General features: G+C 43.2%; 1 protein-coding gene across 1 annotated transcript in view; it reads right to left on the minus strand.

Annotated features, from left to right (window-relative positions):
• DGKH (diacylglycerol kinase eta) overlaps positions 1 to 12398 on the minus strand; it is a 735022-nt gene that overhangs the window by 110103 nt on the left and 612521 nt on the right. The window contains 2 exon segments of the mRNA XM_029602950.1: positions 4978 to 5112; positions 5445 to 5558. Coding sequence (XP_029458810.1) covers positions 4978 to 5112; positions 5445 to 5558 — 249 coding nt within the window.

The raw sequence follows: 12398 nt of genomic DNA on the forward strand, positions 1-12398 counted from the left end.
AGGAGAGGGGGAGGGGGGAAGGGAGAGGGGGGAGGGAGGAGAGGGTGAGGGGAGGGGGAAGGTGAGAGGGAGGGAGAATAGAGGGGGAAGGTAAGAGGGAGGGAGAATAGAGGGGAGAGGTAGGAGGGAGGGAGGAGAGAGTGAGGGGAGGGGAGAGGGGAGGGAGGGAGAATGAGGGGGAGGGAGTGGGAAGGAAATGGACCGAAAAAGTTTTTTTAAATGTAGCCCGTTGTTACGGGCTTAACGGCTAGTACCCAAATAAATCAAAATTATCCCAGTAAGTTTATCCAGATAACTTTACGACTATTCTGAGGCAAGAACAGAGTTATCTGGATAACTTAACTGTCCAATGCTGAATATCAGTATTATCCAGCTAAGTCAGCCTCACCCCAGAACATCCCCAACTTATCCAGTTAAATTTTCATATGGATAAATATTTAACTGGCTAGGTCAGAGGACGGTGAACACAACAGGAAAGTCAATCCTATGGTTTGCCCGGCTAAGTCCTAGACTTAGCCGGACAAACCATTTGAATACGGAACTCATTATAGATTTCATTCAATTAAGTGCTTAAGCAAAAATACACAGTTGCTCCTTGAGAAAATATTATACATGCATACTGCATAACTGATTTTTAAAGTAATATCTATAAATAATAATGCTACACATTCATGCATCTGTCATATTTGATTACTGATTTCATGCATATAACAAGGACAAGGATAACATATATAAGTAACTATCATTTATTGTATTTGTAGAGTACTATGTATGTCTACTAGCACTTCAGAAATAATAAATAGTGGCAGTAGTAAGTAAGCCATCAGTGCTTTTTTAATAACAGAGATACTCAACTGGTGGCTCGGAAGCCATGCGTGGGTCTTTAAACCACATACATTCTTAAAAGGCATAAAGCAGAATGGAAAAAGAGCTGAAGTTTAAGGCTACAAGAAGTGGATATTTACCTGGGAGTCTCTAACAAAACCTGAAGGTCCCTTCTTAATAATGAGTGCATAATCTTGCACATATTGCACTTTGTGATCCAGGAATGCTATTGTCGCTTCGACTCGTACTTATGTTGTAACTTGTATATTCTCATCACAGATTTATGTGTGAAAAGAATATATGCACTTGTAATAAGGTGCACCACAAAAAGGGATACAATATATATTTGCATAGAGATAAATAGCATTACAAAATATACACACACACACACAGGTGAATTTTCAAAAGGATTTACACAAATAATTGTAACTATTATCATAGCAATTTTCAAAAGTCATTTATGCATGTAAAGTGCACTTATGTGAGGAAATCCAATCTAGGCTGGAACGGGCCGTCTCTGTAAGAGGAAGGGGAAGGTGGTATAGTTCCGAAACCGGATTCCAGCATGAAAGCAATGCAGACTGAAGTGGTCTCATGTGCGCAAAGGCCCAGGGAACCAACTCCAGAGTAGAGGTCATTGAATCTAAAACTATCAAGTAATTCCGCACACAAGGAATAGGAATAGACTGTAAGTCTCAAATTTGTGATTGAATCTTGAGAAGGCGATGCTCCAGAAGGAACACTATCCCTTGACGAGTGTCGAACCGTGCACCCAAAAACTCCAGAGATTGGGAAGGTAATAGGTGACTCTTTGCTTCGTTGATCACCCAGCCTAGAGACTGCAAAAGGCTGATTACCCTGTTGATTGTATAATAACAAAGAGATTCCGACTTCGCTCGAATCAATCAGTTGTCCAGGTACGGGTGTACCAACAGGTCCTCCTTCCTGAGTTGAGTGGCCACCACAACCATTATTTTGGTAAATGTTCTGGGAGCTGTGGCTAATCCGAATGGGAGAGCCCTGAATTGATAATGTTGCCCTAGAATGCAAAACCTGAGAAACTTCGGATGATTGGATTGAATGCCGATATGAAGATAAGCTTCGGTGAGGTCGAGAGATGCTAGAAATTCTCCTCTGTGAACCGAAGCTATGACAGACCGAAGAGTCTCCATCCAGAACTTTGGAATCCTTAGACAACGGTTGACAATGGGAAGAACACGGTGAAATTAGGAACAGGCGGTGAAGTCGCCGAACAAAATCTAAAGCGTAACCTTGATTTATCACTGATAGAACCCATTCATCCGACGTACATCTGGCCCATTCTCCGTAAAACAGAGACAGCCTGCCCCCTATGACGGGAAGCGGAGAAAGGACCGGCCTTATCTCATTGGACAGACTTTGTGCCTCCTGAGACTTGGGAAGTTCCAGGTCTACCAAAGCGGTAGCCACGAAAGGACTAAGACCAATTCTGTTGTCTACCTGAAGACTGTTTAGCTGGAGGAGCCGACGGACAAGAAGAACGAAATCTTCTGTTAGACCGAAAACGAGAGCGAGATGAAAAAGAGCTTCTAGGCCTAGGACGGTCCTCTGGCAATTTGTGAATCTTATTTTCCCCTAGGGACAAAATTAAATCTTCCAATTCCTTACCAAATAATAATTTTCCCTTAAAGGGTAAAGCCCCTAATTGAGCTTTGGAGGATGCGTCTGCAGACCAATCCCTCAACCAGAGAAGTCTGCGAGCCGATACAGAAGCAATGATAGAGCGAGCCGAGGTCCTAATGAGATCATATAAAGCATCTGCACTATAAGCAACTGTAGCTTCCAGTCTACCAGCCTGAGCAACTTCTTCTTCAGAGAGGGAAGAATTGTTTTGTAAAGCCTGGACCCATCTTAGTCCAGCTTGCAAAGCCAAGCTACTACACATAGCCACCCACACACCAAGAGCAGAAACCTCAAAAATTCGCTTAAGCTGAACCTCCAGCGTATGATCTTGGAGATCTTTAAGAGCCGTAGCCCCAGTTACTGGAATAGTTGTTTTCTTAGTGACAGCTGAAACAGCGGCATTCACCTTAGGAAATTTTAAAATTTCCAAAGCTTCCTCAGGTAATGGATACAATTTTTCCATGGCTCGTGCTACCTTAAACCCCAACTCAGGAGTATCCCACTCCCGGTACATAAGGTCAGTGAGAGAAAGATGAAATGGAAAAGATGTCGTGGGACCTCTAAGGCCAAGCAACACTGGGTCAATGTCACCCATCCGAGAATCCTGTACTGGAACCTTGAGACCCAATTCCAGTAAAATAGCTGGAATTAAGAGACTAAGTTCCTCTCTTCTAAACAGGCGGACTACTTTGGGGTCATCCCCATCCGCAACATGAGTGTCTGAACTAATACTCAAAGCAGGGTCTTCATTTAAATCCCCCTCCGGCAAGGACTTGTCCGGGATAGGTAAAGAGCCATGCTCAGAATCATCTGAAAAAGAAAAAATTGTCTGATCCGGACCCTGACGAAGGGGACGCTTCAGAGCTGACCCCACTCCCAAATCCGTGGGACTAGCCCTTTTTCAGGAATGTGGCCTTAACCTCTGTTCAGATGAGAGACTCTTATGTCTCTTATGAAATTTCTTAGATTTGTAAGCTTTGCGAAGAAAACGAAGAAAATCCCCTGAAAAGGCGGAAGAAGAATCTGAAATCTCCTCCAGGCTTTCAGCCGATAAATATGGCCCTGTTTCACGCGGCTTGTCCCCCCCAGGGACCGCTGGCTGCGGCGACAGTGGAGGCGGGTCAGAAGCACCCTGAATAGCTTGTTGTGTCGCCACCATTAGAGTAGACAGGAGTGCCTCAGTTCCCGCACTGCAGCGAAAAGAGTCTGGGGCAAGAGAGCAGCTGGGCTGAGGTTTTGGGGCCGTGCGAAGTGGCTGAGTCCCTTTTTTTTTTTTTTTTTTTTTTTTTAATCGGCAAACTTGATGAGCCTTCCCCCCTGGGGAGACAGGATGAACAGAGACTCTCCCTAGAGAGACGCACGCATGCGCATCTCCACAAGCGCGGCAGGCCGCGCCTCGCGGCATTATAAAGAAAAAACAGCGCGAAATAAAAAGTATGAAATAAACTAAAAAACTAAAAGAAACCCCGATGAAAAACAAAGGCACGGGCCCACCGAACACCAAAAGGTAAGTAAACAACGATTCAGCTGTGAAGAATTATTTTTATTTTTTACCTGACTGGCCTCCAGGAGCTGCTCCAAGTAGGGTGAGTGAGCTGGGCCCCCCGGTTTCACCCCTGCCAGGAGTGGTTGCTGGGTTCAAAACCTCCACAACTCCGGCAGCCTCAAAAACCAGGAGGGATAGTCCTCCCAGGACTTGGCAACCTCCTGGGAGGCAGTGAAACGGCTGTGAAGAAAAAATAAAACCTTTTTTTTTTTTTAAATAACTTAAATGAAAAGAACAGGCTCTCTTCAAAAGAAAAAGAAAGCCTGCAAAAAAATTAACTCCTAAACTACCTGACTAAAAAATAACAAACTACCACAGACTGCAGGGGTTAGGGACGTCCATCTCTGCTGGGAGACAGAGAAATACTGATTGACCACAGGTGGTGTTCCAGGATATACGTCAGAGTCATTGGAATGTTTTCTCTGCCTCCCTCTGCTGGATTGGTGACATAACCCAGGGTCTGGACTGATCCAGGTACGTACAGGGAACCTGCAATTATCTTTAACAATGCAGAAGACCCAGCTCTCTGAAATTGTAAGGGACAAAGAGTTCACAAAGAAGCACCTTATCCTAGGCTAGTTATTTCCTCCAAACCTAGCCAAAATTCCAACCCTAATTTTGGCTGAGCAGAAGTGTTGACTTTTGAGCTTCTCTGCTGGTACTGTGAAGTCTTCAAACATTGGCATCTGGGATCAGAAGGCCATTGGAAGTATCACTTCTAAGAATAGGCTGTTACCTCTGAAAACCACTCAGAAACCTTCAAAATGTCAAAGGTACATGCCTTGAAAGCTTTCCTAAAAAGCTCTGGAAAGACTCTCCATGCCAATACAAAACGAAATTACATGACTCATGTATAACTCCTTTGTATCTGCTTGTCATTACAGAAACAACAAAACAATTGTTAAATCACAAAGAACTAATACAAAGGAAGCAAAGTTACTTACTCTATCCCGTGTTAGCATTTGAGCTCTGTTTTTATGTACAATTTTAATAACCCCTGGGGGTTGGATCCATGCTTCTCCATCCACTTGCACTGGAACCCCTTCATCTCCAAGTATGGTGATCTTCACTGACCGACACTGAAAAATATATTAGTACAATAAACATATTATTCACAGCCCAATATATTCATGAAGCTGTCCGTCTATTCGTATAAGGCTGCTAGCTATTAAGAGCTGTGCTTTATAGCCAAGTTTGTGTGAAACATGAACTGCTGGACAATTTCATTTATTATTTATTGTAACTTGTTGGCAGCTGAAAAGTAAAACAAAGTCAACCTTTTATTAACTGAAGCATACCTTAAAAGATGATTGTATTCTTCAGACTATTGCAACAATTTTATGGTGGAATATGTCATGAACTGAGGTACAGAATTCACCCCCCCCCCCCCCCCCCAAAGAAAAAGTCATACCTGAGCTATCCTATGATGCTGAAGTTTGATCACTCTTGAAACAGCCATCTGCATGCTACCAAATACTGCCACCACTTCCAAAATCTTGTCATCAAATGATGGCGCACCAAAAATCTGAGGAGAAAACAAGCAACACCAATATAAATAAAGCAAGCTCTTCATGAGCAATAAACATTTTGCACTCTTGTGAACACCAGATCTTTTCAGAATCCCAAAAGAATATTGTTTACTTCACTAATGATTATCTAATGCAGGCATGGCCAATTCCGGTCCTCCAAGAGCCACAAATATACCTGGCTTCCAGTGTATCCATAATTAATTTGCATGAGATATATTTACATACAATGGAGACAGTGCATGCAAATCTCTCTCATGCATCATCATTATGGATATCCTGAAAATCAGAGCTGTTGTGTCTCTCAAGGACTGAAGTTGGCCATCCCTGATCTAATGCAATGATATTGCACTGGAAGTCACAGTCATCTCTATCAACCAGCATGTCACACGTGGATTCCTGAGCAGCGGGAGAGAGAATTCACAGCAGTATAAAGAAGGAAGGGGTGGGAGACATTGTAGCTACAGCCTAGAAGAGCCCTTTTCTTCTGAAGATATTTAGACTAATTAAGAACCTGGTCCCACCTCGGCTCAGTGCTGCAGCTGAAGCAGAGGGAAGCCATCAGCACATGGACATGGAGAGAGCAGGTGCTCCTGATACTTGTTTTGAAAGAAAGTTCACACTGGTAGCAAGAAGGAGCAGTCATGGGGACTGAGAGTGAGTGTTTTCATCATGCCCCTGCACTGTCGATCTCCTGCCAGTCTAACAGAGGAGGGCGGCAGCAGGAGGGGGGGAAGGATATGCCATTGTCCAAGAGGGAAGGGGAGCATTAAGGGGAGAGAAGGAAATGGAGATGTACCTGAAGGAAAAAGAGGTCTTAGTGGGCTATGTATGCATTTGTGGCTCTGTACATATAAATATTAATGTGCACATATGTGTTGACAGAGTTATTGGAGGGAGAAACTGTGATTGTGTGTGTGGATGAGACATGAATGTGTGAAAGAGCATGAATGTGTGAATGTGTGAAAGAGCATGAATGAGTGAAAGAGCATGAATGTGAGATTGTGTATCTTTTGTTCCATCTATGTGAGAGATGGTGTGTGGGTGTATGTGCCTGGGTCTCTGTATAAGCAGGAGAATTTTATTCTTTATAAATAATGCTGTATCTGTGCGTCTTTGATGCTCAGCTCGGGAGATTGAGTAAGACTGACCAGAAAGAAAGGCAGTACATGTAAATTTATGTCCATAAGAGAGATAAATACAGTAACAAAATAATTGAAAGATGAGATGAAAATGTAATAAAACAGAAAAACAAGACAAGCAGGACAAAAAAGAGCAAAAAGTTTGCAAATCATTGTAGCCCCTGTCCCGCTTAGAGGACTCAAGAGCTGACTGGGAAGCGTTGGGGCCACATTCTGACCCCTGCTTGTTAGGAGTGACACTACAACCTTACACACCTCAGAGAACATTAAGATCACAAAATAAAGGATACTGACTATTCCAACAATAAAGAGCACATATCTGATGCAAATAAGAGATCGGATGTTTTTTGTAGTGGGCCCAAAGCTATGGCAGTCTCTGTCTGAGCCGTTACAAATTTTACCTGATAGAAAGAGATTTAAATGCAAACTAAAAACATAGCTATTCAAAAACGCTTATGAATTAACCTAATTCACCTGAAAATTGAGACGCACGAAAACAAGAAAGCCAAAAGATAATTGAAATATGAAAATAAACCCAACCAGAGATATCATGAATATGTAATAGAAAATTCACAATGTAAACCATTGTGAGCTATATATGGAATGACGGTATATAAAATGTCTAAATAAATAAATGCTCCCAGGTTATTCTCCCAACTTAGGAGGAAAAATCTTTCAAGGCCATTCAGGTTCCTTGAAATCTTCTGCAATAGTTGAGCACAAAAGCATGCAGGCACACAGTGGCTGTTGTTTAAAATACATCCTTTTTACTGAAAACTTGACTGCAGGAATAAAATCACAAATGGTTTACTAGTGTCTAGTGCATAGAAACATAGAAATGACAGCAGAAGAAGACCAAACGGCCCATCCAGTCTGCCCAGCAAGCTTCACACATTTTTTTCTCTCATACTTATCTGTTTCTCTTAGCTCTTGGTTCTATTTCCCTTCCACCCCCACCATTAATGTAGAAAGCAGTGATGGAGCTGCATCCAAGTGAAATATCTAGCTTGATTAGTTAGGGGTAGTAGGGGTAGTAACCGCCGCAATAAGCAAGCTACACCCATGCTTATTTGTTTTACCCAGACTATGTTATACAGCCCTTATTGGTTGTTTTTCTTCTCCCCTGCAGTTGAAGCAGGGAGCTATGCTGGATATGCGTGAAGTATCAGTTTATTCTTCTCCCATGCTGTTGAAGCAGAGAGCCATGCTGGATATGCATCGAAAGTGAAGTATCAGGCACATTTGGTTTGGGGTAGTAACCGCTGTAACAAGCCAGCTACTCCCCGCTTTGTGAGTGTGAACCCTTTTTTCTTCTCCCCTGCCGTTGAAGCAGAGAGCTCTGCTGGATGTGTGTAGTATCAGTTTTTCTTCTCCCCTGCCGTTGAAGCAGAGAACTATGCTGTATATGCATAGAAATTGAAGTATCAGGCTTATTTGGTTTGGGGTAGTAACCGCTGTAACAAGCCAGCTACTCCCCTCTTTGTGAGTGCAAATCCTTTATTCCACATTTCCTCTTGCTGTTGAAGCTAGAACGATGTTGGAGTCACAGTAAGCATGTGTACGTTTATTGAATAAGGGTATTGTCTCCAGGCAGTAGCCATCATTCTGGCGAGTCATCCACTCTTCATTGGCGGCCTCTTGACTTTATGGATCCACAGTGTTTATCCCACGCCCCTTTGAAGTCCTTCACAGTTCTGGTCTTCACCACATCCTCCGGAAGGGCATTCCAGGCATCCACCACCCTCTCCGTGAAGAAATACTTCCTGACATTGGTTCTGAATCTTCCTCCCTGGAGCTTCAAATCGTGACCCCTGGTTCTGCTGATTTTTTTCCTACGGAAAAGGTTTGTTGTTGTCTTTGGATCATTAAAACCTTTCAAGTATCTGAAAGTCTGTATCATATCGCCTCTGCTCCTCCTTTCCTCCAGGGTGTACATATTTAGATTCTTCAATCTCTCCTCGTACGTCATCCGATGAAGATCCTCCACCTTCCTGGTCGCCCTTCTCTGTACCGCTTCCATCTTGTCTTTGTCTTTTTGTAGATACGGTCTCCAGAACTGAACACAGTACTCCAGGTGAGGCCTCACCAAGGACCTGTTCAAGGGAATAATCACTTCCCTTTTCTTACTCGATATTCCTCTCTCTATGCAGCCCAGCATTCTTCTGGCTTTTGCTATAGCCTTGTCGCATTGTTTCGCAGACTTCATATCATTAGACACTATCACCCCAAGGTCCCTCTCCTGCTCCGTGCACATCAGCCTTCCCCCCCCCCCATCGAATACAGTTCATTCGGATTTCCACTCCCCATATGCATGACTTTGCACTTCTTGGCATTGAATCTCAGCTGCCATATCTTCGACCACTCTTCCAGTTTCCTTAGATCCCGTCTCATTCTCTCCACTCCTTCCGGCGTGTCCACTCTGTTGCAGATCTTGTGCACATCAATACAGAAAAAATAAAGTTCCAGAAGAAAAAGCAAAATTGCTTACCTTGTAATAGGTGTTATCCTGGGACAGCAGGATGTAGTCCTCACATATGGGTGATATCATTGATGGAGCCCTATTGCGGAAAACTTTCTGTCAAAGTTTCTAGAAACTTTTGACTGGCACTCTGAGCCCACTGAGCATGCCCAGCATGCCATGATATTCTCAGCCACAGGGGTCTCCATTCAGTCTCGTATGTAGCAATAAGCTTTAGCAAAAATAAAATAATACAACGTATCGGACCCAACTCCATGGGGTGGCAGGTGGGTTTCGTGAGGTCTACATCCTGCTGTCCTCGAATAACACCTATTACAAGGTAAGCAATTTTGCTTTTTCCCAGGACAAGCAGGATGCTAGTCCTCACATATGGGTGATTAGCAAGCTAGAGGCTGAGTCATTTTATAGTGAAGCAACACTGAAGTATTTATTTATTTATTTCTTTTATATACCGACATTCGATCGAGATATCACATCGGTTTCCAGATAACTAAAAGAATAGGGTGGTAACAGCCCTATTTTACATTATAACATTGTAATTAATATAACAAATTATAACATTGTAATAAATATAACAAATTATGACAGAAATAACAGGGTTACATGGAATATTTGATTATAGCATATAACATATGTACAAAAAATGACTTGTTGATGAGGATAATTTATGATTAAGGATAGCAGGGAGGGTTGAAAGGGGGGAGGAGGGGGAGATGAAAGGGGTTGAAAGGGGGGAGGAGGGGGAGATGGGGATAGGTGGGAGGAAGGTAGTGAAAGGGAGGGAAGAGAGTGTCGCGAGTTGCTTGTGTAGGGGGCGTGGTGTGTATCATTTGGGCAGGTTACGTGTCAGGTGGGAAAGCTTTTAAGAACAGCCATGTTTTGAGGTGTTTTTTGAAGACTTGCAATGAATTGTTGGTTAAAATGAGTCAGCCGGAGATCACAGCAGGTTGGATGTAGAAGGAGTTGGGATTATACTGGAAACAAGTTCTTTAAGACAGATTGTCCGTAAGCTGAATCTTGTCGTCCTTCTTTGTCCAAACAGTAATGAGCTGCAAAGGTGTGAAGAGAACTCCATGTTGCTGCTTTACATATGTCAAAAATTGGCACTGAACGATAGTGTGCTACTGAGGTTGACATTGCTCTTACTGAATGCGCCTTTACTCGCCCTTGGAGAGGAAGGCCTGCTTTTTCATAGCAGAACTCTATGCAATCTGCTAGCCAACTGGAGAGAGTATGTTTACCCACTGCTTTACCCGGTTTGTTTGGATCATAAGATACAAAGAGTTGAGTGGATTTCCTGTGGACTGCAGTGCGGTCTAAGTAGTATGCTAGCACACGTTTACAGTCCAAAGTATGTAAGGCCCGTTCTCCTTGGTGAGAATGAAGTCTTGGAAAGAATGTGGGTAAAACTATGGATTGGTTCAAGTGGAATTCCGTAACTATCTTGGGGAGGAATTTTGGATGTGTTCGGAGAACCATTCTGTCATGTAGGAATTTTGTATAGGGTGAGTACGTGACAAGTGCTTGTAACTCACTAACCCTTCTAGCCAATGTAATGGCTATGAGGAAGATAGTCTTCCATGTGAGAAATGTAAGATCATAGGAAGTCATGGGTTCAAAAGGGGAACACATGAGCCTCATTAAGACCAGATTCAGGTCCCATTCTGTGACTGGTTTAAGGTGAATTAAACCTCTCATAAATCTACTGACAAGAGGATGTATGGATATTGGTGCATCTCCCATCTTGTATGGTAAGCTGAGATTGCACTTAAATGTACACTTATAGATGATGTCTGGAGACCAGAGTCTGAAAGATGGCATAAGTAGTCTAGTAGAGAAGTTGTGGGGCAGGAGAAAGGGTCAATATTCTTTTGCATGCACCACAAAGTAAACCTTTTCCATTTCGAAGAATAATTCTTTCGTGTTGAAGGTTTACATGAAGCTATAAGCACTTGAGATACATTGGTTGAAAGATTGAATAGTTGTAAAATCAAGCTTTCAACATCCATGCTGTCAGGGATAGGGATTGAAGGTTGGGATAGCGCAACAGATCCTGATCCTGAGTTATGAGAGTGGGAGCCTCACCCAGGCGAATTGGATCTCTGATTGAGAGGTCTAGAAGTATGGGAAACCATACTTGTCGAGGCCAATATGGGGCTATGAGTATCATGGTCCCCTTGTCCTGCTGTAGCTTCACTAGAGTTTTGGTTATTAGCAGTATCGGAGGATACACATATAGAAGGCCTGAGTTCCAAGGGCAAGCAAAGGCTTTTTTGGCTGGCTGGTGTTTCTGTTTGTGTAGAGAGCAGAACCTGTCCACTTTGTGATTCAGGTGTGATGCAAAGAGGTCCATTGTTGGTTGTCCTCAACGTTGGAATATCCTGTTCGCTACTGAGGGATCCAGGGACCACTCGTGTGGTTGGAACTGACGACTGAGGCGATCTGCAACTACATTGTGGATGCCAGCTAGATAAGTGGCCCGGAGAAACATTGAGTGTGTTAGGGCCCAGCCCCAAATCTGAGCAGCTTCTTGACAAATAGATATGAGCCCGTACCTCCCTGTTTGTTGATGTACCACATGGCTACTGTGTTGTCCATTTGGATCAGAACAGTCTTGTGTGAAAGGCAGTCCTTGAACGCATGCAGCGCATAACATATAGCTCGAAGTTCCAGGAAATTGATTTGAAATGTTGCTTCGAGTTTTGTCCAAATACCCTGTGTTTGGAGATTGTTTATGTGAGCTCCCCAACTTAAGGTGGATGCATCTGTAGTTAAAGTTATTTGTGGGACTGGCTGTTGGAAGGGCAGGCCCTTGCACAAGTTGTCCTTGTTTGCCCACCAAAGTAGGGATGACCTTAACTGGTGGGTCACTTGAATTGGAGAGGACAGTGACTGAATGGCTTGGATCCATTGTGATCTTAAAGTCCATTGGGTTACCCTCATGGCTAGCCTTGCCATAGGAGTGACATGAACTGTGGAGGCCATGTGGCCTAGTAAAGTTAGAAACTGATGAGCTGTTGCTTGTTTCTTTGAGTGTAGCGAGTTTGCAATAGGGAAAGTGTGTCTGCCCAATCCCCGGGTAGAAAAGCTTTTGAAAGTATGGTGTTCAATTCTGCTCCTATGAATTGAAGCAGGTGAGATGGAATGAGATGGGACTTTTGATAATTGATGAGAAACCCCATGGAGTGAAGTAGAGTAATTGTTCGACTGAGAGAAGC

This window comes from Rhinatrema bivittatum, chromosome 5 (assembly GCF_901001135.1).
Source record: "Rhinatrema bivittatum chromosome 5, aRhiBiv1.1, whole genome shotgun sequence".
NCBI classification, from domain to species: domain Eukaryota; kingdom Metazoa; phylum Chordata; class Amphibia; order Gymnophiona; family Rhinatrematidae; genus Rhinatrema; species Rhinatrema bivittatum.